The 17,465-nt window shown below is 38.5% G+C and overlaps 1 protein-coding gene and 1 pseudogene across 1 annotated transcript; one reads left to right on the top strand and one right to left on the bottom strand.

Annotated features, from left to right (window-relative positions):
• The window catches only part of LOC126603097 (receptor-like protein EIX1), a 31,541-nt pseudogene extending 17,224 nt beyond the window's left edge, over positions 1–14,317 (bottom strand).
• Positions 80–3,857, top strand: LOC126602023 (putative calcium-transporting ATPase 13, plasma membrane-type). The gene has a single exon (XM_050268839.1). It carries the CDS (start codon positions 437–439, stop codon positions 3,332–3,334), a length of 2,898 nt encoding a protein of 965 aa, XP_050124796.1. The 5' UTR covers positions 80–436; the 3' UTR covers positions 3,335–3,857.
• Positions 14,318–17,465: the final 3,148 nt, after the last annotated feature.

The following is a 17,465-nucleotide window of genomic DNA, read 5'->3' as shown; positions in this document are numbered from 1 at the left end:
ACTCAGAAGACAATTTTCTAGCTTTGATTGGCTAAAGCCTACCCCGGATGACGGATGTAAAATTTATATTTAACCATTTGGAGCAAAAAGAAACTTCCACTAACTTGTAAAAAGCTAATGAAAGAAACAAGAAAGCATATGGCACGGTTGGAAAAGCAAGGTTGATTCTACATAGATGTTGGACAAGGCAGGTAGGGTGTGTCGGGGTATGACTTGTTGGTTGTGCACCAATCACCAACCCTACAGATAAGGTCAGAAATAGCGCCAACGCTAGCTGCTAAGTTCAAGCAATTTCTCAGCAACTTCCAATGGATATTTTTCCTTTTCTTCTGTTCTGATGAAGACATCAGGTGGTTCTATGACTCTGAGATTCTGTACATAATACTCTCGATAGCTGATTCTGTCACAACCATTCAAACTCTGCCTTTAGCTTCCAATGGAACTTTGTCACCTCGACAATGGCTTCAAAATTGATAACAAATGCCTCACTCAACTCATGAAGGAGAAAAACCTACACCTTCTTCAAGAGCTCGAAGGCATTGATGGCGTTGTATCGGCTCTCCAAACCGATACTGAGCGTGGCATCGATGATGATGGTGACAATATTGCTCGCCGGCTTGAAGCATTCGGTTCAAACACGTACAAGAAGCCGCCTTCAAAAAGCCTCTTCCATTTTATGTGGCAAGCTTCTAAGGATCTTACCATTGTCATCCTCTTAGGCTGCGCCGCGCTCTCACTTGGATTCGGCATAAAGCAGCATGGACTAAAAGAAGGATGGTACGACGGAGGAAGCATCTTTGTCGCGGTTTTTCTTATCGTGGTTGTATCCGCCTTTAGTGACTACAGGCAGAGCAAGCAATTCCGGAAGTTGTCCAAAGCAAGTGAGGACATTCCAATTGATGTTGTGAGAGGCGGTAGGCGGCGACACATTTCGAACCTTGATATTGTTGTTGGAGATGTTGTGTTCTTGAAAATTGGAGATCAAGTTCCTGCTGATGGATTGTTCTTGCGTGGACATTCGTTGAGCGTGGACGAATCAAGCATGACGGGGGAAAGTGAGCATGTGGAAGTTAATGGCGACCTGAATCCGTTCTTGTTTTCAGGAACCAAGGTGGTCGATGGATATGGTGAATTGCTTGTGGCTTCAGTTGGCATGAACTCGACGTGGGGCGAAATGATGAGCTTGATTAGCCGTGACACCAGTGATCAGCAGACACCATTACAAGCGCGTCTAAGTAAACTAACCCCGCTGATGGCGAAGATTGGCTTGGGCGTTGCATTCCTAGTTTTCGTGGTCTTGGTAGCGCGTTACTTCACAGGCAACACGAAGAACAACAGTGAATTTGGTAAGTTTGAGGGCAACAAGACAAAGATTGATGATATGGTGAATGCCGCGGTGGACATGGTAGCAGTTGCAGTTATTATTGTTGTGATTGCAATTCCTGAAGGCTTCCCGTTGGCTGTCACTCTGACTCTTGCTTATTCGATGAAGAAGATGATGGCGGACCAAGCATTGGTAAGGAGGCTCTCTGCTTGCGAAACTATGGGATGTGCCACCGTAATTTGTACAGACAAGACGGGCACACTGACGCTCAACGAGATGAAGGTTACAAAGTTTTGGCTTGGACAGGAATCTGTGGAAGATGATGCTGGTTATTCATCAATTTCTGATTGCCTTCTCGATTTAATCCGAGAAGGAGTAACGTTTAACACAACTGGTAGTGTTTATAGGCCTAGTTCAGGATCGGGATTTGAGTTTTCGGGCAGTCCTACTGAAAAAGCCATTCTTTCATGGGCTACTCTAGAGCTGCACATGGACATGGAGAAATTGAAGAAGCAATGTGTCATTCAACATGTTGAAGTCTTCAATTCGCACAAGAAACGAAGTGGGGTTTTGATGAGAAGGAAGGCCGACAATACTACCCATGTACATTGGAAAGGAGCTGCAGAAATGATACTAGAAATATGCTCGAGTTACTACGATGCGTCTGGTGTCACGAAAGATCTGAATGATGATGAAAGGCTGAAGTTTGAGAAGATTATTCAAGGCATGGCAGCAAGCAGTCTCCGATGCATTGCTTTTGCACACAAACAAGTTCAGAATAAGCACATTAATGACGAAAAGTACGAAAAGCTCGAAGAAAGCAACTTGATCCTCGTAGGATTGGTAGGTCTAAAGGATCCATGTAGGCCAGGAGTGAGGGAAGCAGTAGAAGCTTGCCAGTTAGCTGGGGTGCAGGTGAAAATGATCACCGGTGACAATGTTTTCACCGCTAAAGCAATAGCTAGCGAGTGCGGGATACTCCGGCCTGACCAGGAAGCCAAGGAAGCAGTGGTAGAAGGTATAGAATTTCGCAACTTCACGCCGGAGCAAAGAATGCAGAAAGTTGATGGAATTCACGTGATGGCGAGGTCTTCACCATTTGATAAGCTTCTTATGGTGCAGTGCTTGAAACAGAAAGGCAATGTAGTAGCTGTGACAGGTGATGGCACGAATGATGCACCCGCACTCAAAGAAGCGGACATAGGACTCTCTATGGGGATTCAGGGAACGGAAGTGGCCAAGGAGAGCTCAGACATTGTCATTTTAGATGACAATTTTGCAACTTTGGTGACTGTTTTAAAGTGGGGAAGAGGAGTTTATGCCAACATCCAAAAGTTTGTTCAATTCCAGCTCACAATAAATGTTGCAACTCTTGTGGTCAACTTTGTGGCAGCTGCCTCGGCTGGCGAAGTACCTTTAACAGCGGTCCAGCTACTGTGGGTGAATCTGATTATGGACACAATGGCGGCTCTGGCTCTCGCCACCGATAAGCCCACCAAAGAGCTCATGGAAAAGCCACCCGTGGGTCAGACGGATCCCGTGATCACCAACATCATGTGGAGGAACCTTTTACCCCAAGCTTTGTTCCAGATAGTTGTGCTCTTGGTCTTGCAGTTCAAAGGCAGATCAATATTTGGTGTTAGTGAGACGGTAAACAACACATTGATCTTCAATGTATTTGTGTTTTGCCAAGTGTTTAATGAGCTTAATTCAAGGGATATGGAGAGGATTAATATCTTCAAAGGGAGTCAGGGGAACAGGCTGTTTTGGGGCATCCTCGTTGTAACAATTGCAGTTCAGGTGGTGATGGTGGAACTTCTGAACAAGTTTGCAAACACAGAGCGGTTAAGTTGGGGACAATGGGGTGCATGCATTGGGATTGCAGCCATATCTTGGCCAATTAGTTGGGTTTTCAAGTTCATACCAGTACCTGCTAAGCCAATATTCAGCTATCTAAAGAGGGATAGCAAACGTGGGTTGGAGCAGTTGGCCGAGGCAAAGTCCCCATAGTATTGCACCGAAGTTCAAATCCCCCACCCTGTAAATTAGAGTAATATAGAATTTAGTGCGTAATATTATGGAGCAATTAAATAAAATTGCGACGGGGCACGGTTGAAGGCCAATGAGTATGGGTGGTTTTGGATGGGTGGCGCGGGATTGTGGTGGTGTGTTTCACGGGGCGGGAGGACATGGACATGGATTGAGTAGCATGTCGACGCTGGCATGTTGATTTTAGGGTAGGCAGCAATTTCGTTGTCTATTCCCTCCTTTCCTTCCTTGTCTCTTCCTTCATAAAAATAGATAAAGTTATAGTTATCCGACAAGCAAGCAAATCATAGAAGTAGGGCCCACCATATTGTCCCTTCTCTTCTTCTCTCCGCCCCATTTTCCTCTCTCTCCCGCATCCCGCCTTAGGAAACAACTCCAGAACTCTGTAGCTCCATTTTCTGTGTTTGTCTTTTATCTTCTTATGGAAAATTAGTCTAGTAATAATTTGAAGTTAGTTATTAAATTTTAATTAGTATTTCTGGAAGTCTTATTCTTTTCTGGTTTGCGAGTCTGCAAGTTTTAATCTTCAAGTATGTAAAGGTAGGCTTCAAGGGAACCATGCAAAACTCAATCCGTTAGACCTGTTAATATGTATACAGATATATCAGAGAGAATTATCAAGAACTTAGAGAGAGAAAGTAAGAAGAGAGAGAGATGAATGTATTATTGTGTATATTTCTTACACAGGAAGTCATTACACTTAGACTTGTATAGAAGCCAAATACATGTAACAAACTAACTAACTAACTGAATGCACAATCTGTTGTCAAGTGTCATAATCTCATAACACTAATATATATCCTAACATCCCCTCTCAATCTCAGGTTTGGATGAACCAAGCATGAGATTGGTACAATGAAACCGAAACAAAGGAGAACCAAGTCCTTTTGTTAGTATATCTGCAAACTGCTCCCTGGAAGATACAAACTGAACCATGAGATGATGTTTGGCAACCCGTTCATGCACAAAATGAACATCTATCTCAATGTGTTTCGTAAGCTGATGTTGAACAAGATTGAATGACAGGGCTATTGCGGACAAATTGTCACAAAAGAGAACAAGAGCTGTTGGAAGTTTGATGTGCAGAAATTGAAGAAGTTGTTGTATCCAATCAAGTTCAGTTGAAGTGGAAGACATAGCCCGATATTCCGCTTCTATAGAGGATCGTGACTGTATCTAGAATTTCATATTTATAAAGCAAATCTTTCAATTTTATTATGGAAAAAAATAAAACCAAAGAAAAGATAAAATAAATTGGCACAAAGAAACATACAACAGTATAACACTCCATCTGTATAGCAGAAAAGTGGAAACAAACCACACAAACTTGCTCTAACTGCTCAAAATAGTTAATAACATTCAATGATTGCAGCTGAGAGCTTCTTCACAATGCTATTTTGAAACTGAGAAAATGTGTTGCTCCATGGCATGTTAGACAACAATGAACCAAGAACAATCCAAAACCCAAATGCAAATCCAAGCCCCAAGCTCAAATAGAACCCACCATCTTCGAGTATATGACCTTCTTTGTGCTTCTCACCTCTTGCCGATGGCATGGCCTCATTTCACTGCAACGCTCCTCCAATGGAGGTCCACAAAGTTTATTGCCAACATAACTAGACTGATCAAAACTCTGAAGCTGAGTGCTTATTGGAATCTGCCCTATTAGATTGTTATAGGACAAATTCAGATTATTGAGAAATGTCAAATTCGAGATGCTTGGAGAAATTTCACCTGAAAGTTGGTTCACAGACAAATCAAGCGACTCTAATGTTCCCATATCACCGATTTTGGAAGGGATTCTTCCGGTCAGACGATAGTTGGATAAATTCAATGTTTGTAAGCTAATGAGACTGGTCAGCTCTTGAGGGATTTCTCCAAATAACATGTTGCTTGCAAGGTCCAAGCCAACCACCAAACCAAGCATTGTGGTATATTCCATTTCTCTGCCTTTGGTCACAAAAACTGCATTCTCTGTGTAGGCCTCCACAAAATGCTCTAGATAACTATCCCCAGCAGAAAATAGGATAATGCCAGGGCTACCAAATCCTACAGACCGATTGTCCAACTCAAATGATGTGGCTATGGCCATGGAGGACAAATGTTGGAAACATCTTGTTATCGTTCCCGAGCGATTGTTATGCGCAAGGTCCAAGATTCGAAGATTTATGAGACTACAAAGTTCATCAGGAATGTCGCCATGGAACTTATTTGAACGAAGACTAAGAACTACCAAGCTTTGCCCAAACCATATTGGAATGCTTCCAACAAACTTGTTTCCACCAAGGTCAAGAAGTAACAGCTGCTTACAGTTTTGTAGGGACACATGTAATTCTCCAGATAGGTTATTATTGCGCAAGTGCAATGATTGAAGGGAAAGTAAGTCCCCGATAGAGCTTGGAATTTTCCCTATCAAATTGTTGTTATCTAAATTTGGCCAATGTAATAGACAATCAGGAATTTCTCCAACGAGGAAATTGTTATCAAGATGAAGAACTTGAAGGTTTTTAGGTACATCACTCCTATCACAAAAGAAGTGAGAGAGAGTTCCTGAAAATGATGAAGTGGAAAGATCAAGTGTAGACACTGCTGAAGACACAAGAGGCAATGAACTTTTGAATTGATTCGACCTGAAGTCAATCATGATTTTTGAATCGGAATGTTGTTTTGGTTTTCGCCAGTTGGCAGAAACTATGTTTGGAACCTCGGCAGACAACTGATTATAAGAGAGATCCACATAGTTTTCTCCACCATACGAAAAGATGTTCCAGAACCAAGTCGGAATGGTACCTGAAATTCCTGTATTGGACATATTAAGAGCAGACAAATATTTTTTACTTTGAAGCCATGTAGGCAACTCTGATGGGTCCAGACGCCAAGAACTTAAACTCAACTCAACAGGTGGAAAAGGAGGAACCCAATCTGGGCTGGTTTTAAGAGTCAAGGAGTTCTCATTTGCAATAAAGATTTTCAATCTTGTAAGATTAGTAAAATGAACTTCAGAGACAACACCCTCGAATGAATTGTGTTCAATGACCAACTCGTATAAGCCTGATAGATTTCCTAGGGACACTGGAATGGAACCTGATATTGAATTACTTGAAAGATCAAGAAGAAATAAGTTTTTAAGACTTCCTAGTTGATCAGATAAATGACCTAAAAACTTATTATCCAAAAGATATAAAAATTCTATTCGTCCATAACTACACTGAGACAAACTTTCAAAGATTTCTGATACCCTCCCCCTAAAATTGTTTGACGATAGATCAAAAGAAGTCAACTTACAAAGATTTCCCAATGAGTCTGGGATTTCCCCTTCAAGCTGATTAGAACCTAATTGAAGATCAACAAGGGTTGTCAAGTTTCCAAGGGAACTAGAAATTTCACCATGGAAAGCATTCAAAGAAAGATCAAGGGACACAAGATGGTTCAAACTGTACAACCATGTAGGTATGGTAGAGTTGAAATAGTTATCGGATAGATCAAGAACTTTTAAGACTTGTCAAGTTCGCAATACCACTTGCGATGTGATAAAGTTCGCATCTGGCCAAATGTAACTCTACCAGCAGAGAAGGGAGTGTGTTTACTTGTAACCAATGAATTGCGTGGGTAAGATCTACAAGACTCATGTTAAGATGTTTCAACAGAGAAAGCCCGGAGAGCCATTCAAGATTCTCGACCATCGAACCTTCGTTGTAAGAAAGGTCGAGATAACGTAGACTCGAGAGATTTCCCAACTGATGAGGAATGGTTCCGTTGAACCCTGCATCTGACAGATCAAGATATCTTAAACCTTTAAGAGAACCTAAAAAGCTAGGAATCTGCAGTCCTTTGAAATTATTGCGACTTAAATCCAAGTGGCTAAGATGCTTTAAATTGAGTAGATAAGGATTTACCTTACCACCAAGCTTTTGATCAGAATAACCAGCAAGGTGGAGCTCATGGACATGACCGGTTAAATTGTCGCAAACAACACCGGTCCAGTTGCAACAATCGCCTTCACCAGCCCAAGAGGAAAGCAGATTCCACGGATCATCAATATCTTTCTTGAACATAAGTGTTTGTCTCTCACTTTCTATGCAAGGTACATTTAGGTTTCCATTGCATAAACCGATTGTAAAAGACGCAATGGATAGAAGAAAGCCGAGTATGGAAACAAGTAAGTGATGGATGTGAGTAATGAGTAATTTAGAGTGCTATTTATATGCACATTAATAAACAGTAATTTACAAGTGAGTCAAGTCATTTTTCTACATCCAGACCTACAAAGTCGTTATGGAAAAATGTATGTCGATCAAAAGCATGAATTGATCTATGATCAGTCAAGAGTCAACATCCATCCCCCACCAAGACGGTAGACAACGTCGTCGTGAAAAATTTATTAGTCAGTCAACATAAATAAGACAAAAGTCAGGTGGTTGTAATCAGGCATGCAGATAGTAATACTCGTTCTACTTGGTGGGCAAAGAAACCCAAACCACAAGAAATGAGAGAAGAAGGAACATGACAAGTTCTACTTGGTGGGCAAAAAAGTTCATTTCATTCATCGTAAAATATTTTGTTGTAAACTAATTTTTGTTATACAATACATTTCAATATACTTTGTTTTCTTCATTTAGGTACACTAAATTTATTATAATACATTTCGTTGCATACATTTAGGTATATACATTTCGGTACATACATCTCGGTGCATACATTTAGGTACACACATTTCGGTACATATATTTCAATACAAATATTTAGGTATACTAATTCAATATAATACATTTCGGTACATACATTTTGGTACATATATTTCGGTGCACACATTTCGGCGCACACACACACATTTAGGTTCATTAATTTATAATACATTTCGGTACTAACATTTAAGTACATTAATTGAGTCTTTCAAGTTTGAATAAGGCTAAATAAATTAATAAATTGAAAAAACTTTTTTGGTAAAAAAAAATTAAAATGTGTATATTAAAAAATTTAAATATTTAATGAGAGACATTGAATAAAATACACATTAATTACTTTGAATCAAGGACATAATACATTTCAGTACATATATTTTGGTACATACATTTCGGTGCACACATTTCGGCACACACACACATTTAGGTTCATTAATTTAATATAATACATTTTGGTACTAACATTTAGGTACATTAATTGAGTCTTTCAAGTTTGAATAAGGCTAAATAAATTGAAAAAAACTATTTTTGGTCAAAAAAAAATTAAAATGTGTATATTAAAAAATTTAAATATTTAATGATAGACATTGAATAAAATACACATTAATTATTTTGAATCAAGGACATAATACATTTTGGTACATATATTTTGGTACATACATTTCGGTGCACACATTTCGGCACACACACACATTTAGGTTCATTAATTTAATATAATATATTTCAGTACTAACATTTAGGTACATTAATTGAGTCTTTCAAGTTTGAAGAAGGCTAAATAAATTAATAAATTGAAAAAAAAATTTGGTCAAAAAAATAAAAATAAAATGTGTATATTAAAAAATTTAAATATTTAATGAGAGACATTGAATAAAATACACATTAATTATTTTGAATCAAGGACACATCAGGGGAATATAATCAATATGTAATCTAACACCAGATTTATTTTAAATTTCAATATTCTTCAAGGATTAAAGTTAGAAAACCCCTTAAAAAACTATTAAAGATCTTACTACAAGAATAGCCATATAAGTGAGATTAAATTTTTTTGTTAGATTCTTTGATCTAACTTACATTTTTAGAATTACATTTTTCATTTTATTATGGCCAAATTGGATTAAAGGTCCCCGTGGTGAGAGGGTAATCGGAAGATAGCCCCCGTGGTGAAAAAATTCGGATTTAAACCCTCGTGGTGAACTCCGTTAGGATTTAAGTGCAAAATTAACATCTTCCTCATCTGTCTGCTAACCCATTCAACCTTCATAACCAAAAAAGAAAAAAAAACTCATTCATCCAAGGCTATGAATTCGTTGATCCATGCTTTGATTCCATTCAAATATCTTTTGTTCATTAATCAATGAATTCCCTAAATATGCCCATTTGAGAAAAAAAAATGATTTCAAAGAAGATCTTTCAATTGTCAGATTACAGAAGGATTGTGATTTTTTGCTTGCAAAAAGCAAAACGAAAATGAATATTACAATTATAAACAATTGGAGGAGAAAATTGGCGATGAAAATCCAAAATACGTTTACAGGGAAATGGGTTTCTTCATTTACAGGGAAATGGGTTTCTTCTATTGGATGCGTCTATGGAGACTGAAGAAACATGAAAATGGGTTTCTCTTTTGGATGGGAGATGGATTTGGATTTTTTTGGTGCCATTTATTTGATGGTAAGAATGTAGCTGCTTTGATTGCACTCTCTATCTCAACGCTCACACAATTTTTCTTTCTTCTTTTGCTTTTCTAATCAAAAGATTGACGTTGCAGCTATTCAAATACGACGCAAGGAGAAAAATGCAGGACAAATTGAGATTGAACGCAGCAGACTTCGTGGTTTTAAAATCCAATGAAATCCTTGGGGGAAGGGTGGGATTGTTAATTTTGGGTTAAAGGAGAGTTCACATAAATGTTAATTTTGGGCTTAAATCCTAACGGAGTTCATCACGAGGGTTTAAATCCGAATTTTTTCACCACGGGGGTTATCTTCCGATTATCCTCTCACCAAGGGGACCATTAATCCAATTTAGCCTTTTATGGAAATCGGGTCAGATCATATTACCCATTAATATTAACGGATCGAGTCATATTACCAGTTCATTTTAACTTACGACACATTAGATATCAGTTATATCACGAAAACAACACGAATACCCTACACTTTATTGGTTTTAAAATTTCCCCTAAAACGATTAATCCACTTTAAAATTCCCCCCTCCCCTCACCCCACAAAAAAAATGTTGACATTTAAACCCAAATCAAACATTAATCCATTTCCACACCCCAAATCGAATTGCCAGAAAGCGAAAAAATATATTAATAAATATAAATCTATCTTTCAAACCGAGTAACTGATAATAAAAATGATTCCATATAACAAATTCCTCATCTTTAACCGATTGGAAACTCTAAATTTATGAACATTTTTGCGCAATGCTTTTTTTTTTTTTAACAACATTATTATTTACATAGGAGGAGTAGGTTAAGCCTTACAATGAGCTACCAATAACGTGGTTCAAATTCGCTTTTAACGAAAATCAAACATAATACCTCTTACCTACAAATAAAGAGGAATATACTAAATCGTAGTACTAAGTGGCTTTTTCTACGCAAGACTTGCTTCTTCTGTTTCGTTGCTATTTGCTTCTATGACTCTGTTGACTGAAGCTTTCGACATCTCTTGCCTTTGATTGTGCGTTGGTGGCAAATCTATCCAGATAATTCTCTCACTAATCAAGGGGGCTAGTTCCGTCTCTGATTAATACAACCTCCTATGAAGCGGTAGCTTCCCGCCTCCTCTTTTCCTACTGCCTCTTCCGGTGAGAAGTTCCCTTCCCTTTTTAAAAATGCCAGATCGGTCTGCCTCAGCAAATGCACGATGCGGAGCCTTATTTTATTATAGTAAAGTCTTTATCTATTTATAGGTTAAGATATCAACGGATAATTCTTCAACATGTAATCAAGAGAGATGTGAAAATCAGGCTGTACTGTAATATAAAAATCCTACAAAAGAGGCGCGTTCTACTATATTATTGTACCAACCACATGCGTTATTGCAGCACCTTCGCCGTAAACACATAAGGGAATCAAGGTTTCAAACCCCTTTTCTATTCGAATGAGAAAATTCGAGCACCCGCCGAATTGGTAAGGAAGGTCTATCAATCCAACTCATACGATTCATTCATTAAAAAATTTACAGGTGCCAACGGCAATGGGACTCCTGCAAGTAATGAGAAGCTTAAAAAATGAAGCCCATTTCTTTGAAATCCCACTATAGTAATGCCAATAAAAATAGAAAATGAGAGACCCAAAGTAATAAGAAAATGACTTGTAACTGTAAAGCTATAAGGTAACATACCCTTGGGATTACAAAATAACAAAAAAGTAAAAGTGACCGAGATGTGATTGGAAAAGCTTTTGTTTAACATTTCCGGAAAGACCACATTTTTGTTTGTTTACCAAGTTCAACACAAAATCATAAATAAACTATACCAATGATTGCTGAGGTATTTGGTACTATGTTTCCTCTTTTGTTTTTAGTAACAAAGAAAGATTTGTGAATGAGAAATACAAGTTTCCTATATTCATAGGAATCAATGGGAGAATGGCTACTTGCTTAGTTGGGCTGGGGACAAGCGGGTGCTGGGGTAAAGCTCTTTCATTTGCTTGATAATTTTACTTTTTGTGGCCTTTGGGTCTTCAACCGGTATTGGCGCCTGCGCACGGAGAGTGTATTCTAGATTATATCAGTTGGGTAGGCCGAACTGGGGTTCTAGAAAAATCTATACGAATTCTTCTTTGCAAGGGACATCCTGTTAAGAGTACTGAAGGTTCACACGGTTATCAAAGGTGTAAAGCACTAGATTAGATCTTTAGTCTATGTGTTAGTTAGGGGAATGCTAGGTCACCTAAAATAGTTAGCTTTGGTATTTATGTATAAATACTTCATGTACAGAGAATACAATGTGTAATGGAAAACAGTTTCACAATTCTCACTCTCTCTCTACATTCTCTCTCTCTCTCTAAGATTCAGTTTTCTTACTCACAAAGATTTTACTTTCTATATGGTATCATCGCTAGAGTCTATCGACGTTGATCTCCCACTTCCGTGTTCTTGATTTTCTGGCAATTTTCTTTCCTGCCAAACAGATCTTTCTCGTCTTCTCTTTCAACTCTCTGTGAAATTTGCCATGACTGCTGCGGATAAATCTACCAATTCTTCCTCCTCAGCCTCTATTCCTCCCGTTGACGCTTTCGAATCCCCTCACGATTGCCTCTATCAATGTTCAAAACATCGCAGGTATGGTTCTGACTAAGTTGAATTGTCACAATTACATCACCTGGCACAACCTATTTCTTCCAGTTTTGAAGCGTTTCAAGCTTTTGTGGCTTTCTCTGGAAAAACGCTTCGCTGGAGTCTTTCGTTCACATGTTCACAGCCTTCGTGCCAAGATTCAGACGATCCAAAAAGGTAACTCTTCGATGACTGATTACCTTAATTCAATTATAGAAATTTCTGATAAATTGGCTGTTGCGGGTGAACCGATTTCTGAATCTGATTTGGTGGCCTACATTCTTTCTGGTCTCCCTGAGGATTATGATTTTTTGTTGATTCTATTGAAACCAGAACTGAATCTGCTACTTCTGATAAACTTCATGGTTTGCTTTTGAGTGAGAAAATTTCCTTTCAAAAGCGTAAAAATCAAGCAACTGCATCCACTCCATTTCATTCCTATACTGCTCAATCCTCTCCTAATTCTGGTCATCACTCTGGATTTTGAGGGAATTATCGAGGTCTCAACCAAAATCGCTCTAAATTCAACCAAAATCGTAACTTTGGGGGTAATCGTTTCAATCACCAAACTAGTGGGATTCTTGGTGCTGGTCCATCTCGATCTGGAGGTTATCAGTCTGGTCAATCATCTTTCCTATCTAGAAAGTCAATTCCATGTTAACTCTGCAATCAACATGGTCATCAAGCTCTTCATTGTGGTAGCCTTTCTCAATTTGCCTTTTCACTAACTTCTGGCACTACTCATGGCTCTGGCCCTACTCAGTTATCTGGTTATTCACCTATGGCTATGTCTGCAATAGCCTATTCTCCACCAAGTTATTAGATAACAGATAGTGGGGATTCTCATCATGTTTCTCCAGATCTTTCTTTCTTTAACTCTGTTATCCCCTACACTGGCAATGAACAACTATTTGTGAGCAATGGTAAAGGTATGTTGATATCACATATTGGTCATGCCTTTAGACGCACACTTAATACAGTTTTTAGACTTAAAGATGTCTTACTTGTCCCTCAAGCTTCTCATAATTTGCTATCCGTCTATAAATTTGTCAATGATAATTCTTGTTCTCTAACTTTTGATCCTTTTGGGTTCTACATCAAGGATCTAAAATTTGGGAAGATGCTCTTCCAGGGCCCTAGTGAAGGTGGCCTCTACCATTTCTACTAGACATCTTCAAATGGCTCTTCTAGAATAACAGTTTCTCCTCGTGCTTTGATGGTTGCGAATGTTGACATTCATCTTTGGCATAGAAGGCTTGGACATCCTTTTAGAAGGCTTGGACATCCTTTTAGTGTTGTTTTACATTCTGTGCTACATAATCATCATTTACCTGTAACTAGTTTAGTAAATAAATTGCCATTTTGTGTAGCTTGTCGAATGGGCAAAGCTTCTAAGCTTCCATTCTCTGTGTTGCCTTGTACTTCAGTAAAACATTTTCATTTGGTTTATGCAGATGTATGGGGACCCTCTCCTTCACTCTCTTGTACTGGTTACAAATACTACCTAATACTAGTGGATGATTTCACCAAATACAGTTGGTTATATCCTTTATATCTTAAATTGGATGTTGCTTAAGTTCTTATCACTTTTATTCTCAAAGTTCAAACACTATTTGCTTCTAAAGTTCAATGTTTAAGGTCCGATTCAGGGGGTGAGTTTTTAAATAAAACACTTCATGATTTCTTTAATGCCCAAGGTATTACACATCAACTAAGTTGTCCTCACACACCTGAAAAAAATGGGTGTGCTAAGAGGAAACATTGTCATGTTGTTGAAATGGGCAAGACTTTACTTTCTCAGAGTGGTTTACCATCCACATTTTGGGTTGAAGTTTTTCAAACATCAGTTTACCTCATTAACAGGTTACCTTCACAGAATTCTTCCTTGAGTCCATGGGAAAAATTATTTCAAGCTCCATCGAAGTATCATACATTGAAGCCTTTTGGATGTGCATGTTATCCATGGCTGAAACCTTACTCCGGTCACAAGTTGGAACCAAAGAGTAAGCTGTGCATTTTTTTGGGCTATAGCTTGAATCACAGTGGCTATAGGTGTTATGATCATGTAACTGAGAAGCTATATATCTCAAGACATGTTGTGTTTGATAATGATGTTTTTCCCTATCTTCATCCCAATTTTTTAACCGCTCCATCTTCTGTACTATCTTATTCCAATCCTATCACCCATTCTATCTCAGTTTGTATACATGTGCCATCTACTTCCCAAACTGCAGAACTTCAAGCTCAACCGTCTGTTAGTACTCATGTCCAAACTGCATCACCAATGAATGATCCAACATCTATTCCTTCACCATCTGCTTCCTCTTTACCAGTCTCTTATCACAATTGTGTAGCATTGGGTTCCAATCAAACTATTGCAGCACATCCCAATACTCATTCTATGATCACTAGAGCCAAAGATGGTAGTCATAAACCAAAAGTTTCACTGGTACCAAACATCCTCTTCCATCTTCAGTTGATCCTCTCACCAAAATACCATCTGCACCAACTACTTACCTTCAAGCTTCAAAATGCAAGCTGAGTTTCAAGCCCTTCAATCCACTGGTACATGGGATTTGGTGCCTCATCATCCTTCTTACAATCTTGTCAGTTGTAAATGGGTCTTCAAAGTGAAACACGAGGCAGATGGGTCTATAGAACTGTATAAAGCCCGACTAGTTACTAAGGGTTTCCATCAACAAGAAGGTTTGGACTTCTCCGAGACTTTCAGTCCCGTGGCTAAACCACCAACCATTCAGATTTTTCTTTCCATTGCAGTGCATTATGATTGGTTCATTCATCAACTAGATGTTAGCAATGCATTTCTTCATGGTCAGTTAAAAAATGATGTTTATATGGTGCAGCCCCCAGGCTTTGTTGATACTTCCAAGCCTACTCATGTCTGCAAACTTAAGAAATCCCTATATGGTCTTAAACAAGCGCCTAGAGCCTGGTATGAAGCTTTTTATCGGGCTATTCTGTCATTCGGATTCTCTGCATCCTCCTCCGACACTAGTATATTCATCAAGAAAGACACCACTATCATTTTCATCTTGGTTTATGTTGATGATATAATCATCATTGGTAGTTCTTCTTAAGTCTGCCAAACTATTATTTCTCAATTGCAAGCTATTTTCATGTCAAAGATCTTGGAGATATTCACTATTTTCTGGGAATTGAAGTGAAACGATCTTCCAAAGGTCTATTTCTTCATCAGTCAAAATATGCCTCGGATCTACTAAAGAAAATTGATACGTTAGGAGTTAAGCCCTGCAATACTCCAGTTAGTTCTTCTAAGTTGGATCACTCAGGCGCTTCACTTACAGATCCTACTTCCTATAGGTCCATTGTTGGTGCATTGCAGTACCTTACTTGGACTCGCCCTGATCTAGCTTTTGCAGTGAATCAAGTGTGTCAACATATGCAAACTCCACGAACCATTCATTTGCAAGCTGTTACGCGTATCTTACGATATCTCAAAGGCACCATTGACTCAGGGTTATGGTTTATAAAGGATGCTCAATATCTCACTGCTTGGTTTGATGCTGATTAGGCTGGTTGCCCTGTTGACAGACGTTCTACAAGCGGATATTATGTGTTTTTAGGACCAATTTTGGTGGCTTGAAGTACTAAGAAACAAAACACAGTGGCTCGGTCATTCACTAAGGCCAATTATAGGCCTCTTGCAAACACTACTGCAGAAATTTCGTGGATTTACAAGATTCTTTCTGATATTTCATTCCCCATTCTTCGTACACCTGTCATCTTCTATGATAACAAGAATGCTATTGTACTAGCTTTCAATCCAGTCTTCCATGCTCGAACAAAGCATGTTGAGATTGACTATCATTTCATCTATGAGAAAGTTCTTTTGGGACAGATTGGTGTACAACATGTTAGTACATTGTCACAGATCGCTGATATTTTTACCAAGTCCCTTCCTGCTGATCGTTTTCTCTCCTTGACTGACAAGCTTTCAGTTCGATCTTCTACCTTCAGCTTGAGGGGGTGTGTTAACAGTACTGAAGGTTCACACGGTTATCAAAGGTGTAAAGCACCAGATTAGATCTTTAGTCTGTGTGTTAGTTAGGGGAATGCTAAGTCACCTAAAATAGTTAGCTTTGGTATTTATGTATAAATACTTCATGTACAGAGAATACAATGTGTAATGGAAAACAGTTTCACAATTCTCACTCTCTCTACATTTTCTCTCTCTCTCTCTCTCTCTAATATTCAGTTTTCTTACTCACTAAGATTTTACTTTCTACACATTATTCTTATCTTCTCAAGTTCCAGTTTTTTACTTTTCTTAAAATAAAAAAATAAAAAATTTACCTACTCTTAAGTAGAGAGGTACGCTTTATACGGGTAGTGGGGTCATGTATACTAATGGTCGTATGATTAATCCTAGACAATTTGATTCAAATCAAAGTAATGACTCCCGCCTAAGACTAAGGATGATAATTTATCCCGTTAAATCCGATAACTGCGGATAATCGCCTGAATGAGGCGGATTTGGTGATGAATTTTTTTCTAATATGGGAAAAACTATGTCTTCCGCCCTGCACCCATCCTCATAGTATATGTTTCAACGGGAATCACACATGCGTTATTACAACATGTGGGATGAGGGATGAGGGGATAGTTCTTTCAACATGTGGAAGGGGAATAAGTAGTTGATCAAGAGAGATGTGAGAAGCCAGCTATACTGTAATCTAACGTTTTAGTGTGTGAGATCCGGCAAAAGATATGTGTTTTACTATATTATTGTACCAACCACATGCGTTATTACAACACTTTTGCCGTACATACATAAGGGATTAGAGGTTTAGAGCCCCTTTTCTATTCGAATGAGAAAATACAAGCACCCGCCAAATTGGTAAGGCAGACGTATCAAACCAACCTGTACAATTCATTCCTTAAAAAAATTATGGGTGCTAACAGTAGTGGGACTCCTGCTGATAATGAGAAACTTAAAAATGAAGCCCATTTCTTTGAAATCCCACTATAGTAATGGCAATTGTTGATGCACAAACTCGGGTTGATCTTGGAACAACGTAAATCCGACCGTAAATCACACATACACACAAGAACACAAAGATGTATCGTGGT

Source organism: Malus sylvestris, chromosome 15 (genome assembly GCF_916048215.2).
Source record: "Malus sylvestris chromosome 15, drMalSylv7.2, whole genome shotgun sequence".
In the NCBI taxonomy this organism is placed as follows: domain Eukaryota; kingdom Viridiplantae; phylum Streptophyta; class Magnoliopsida; order Rosales; family Rosaceae; genus Malus; species Malus sylvestris.
Note: the sequence above shows the minus strand (reverse complement) of the source record. Positions and strands in the feature narration are given on the sequence as shown.

What these genes read in the sequence shown, in the direction of transcription:
- LOC126602023 (XM_050268839.1), top strand. Translation starts at nt 437, where the DNA reads ATGGAACTTTGTCACCTCGACAATGGCTTCAAAATTGATAACAAATGC.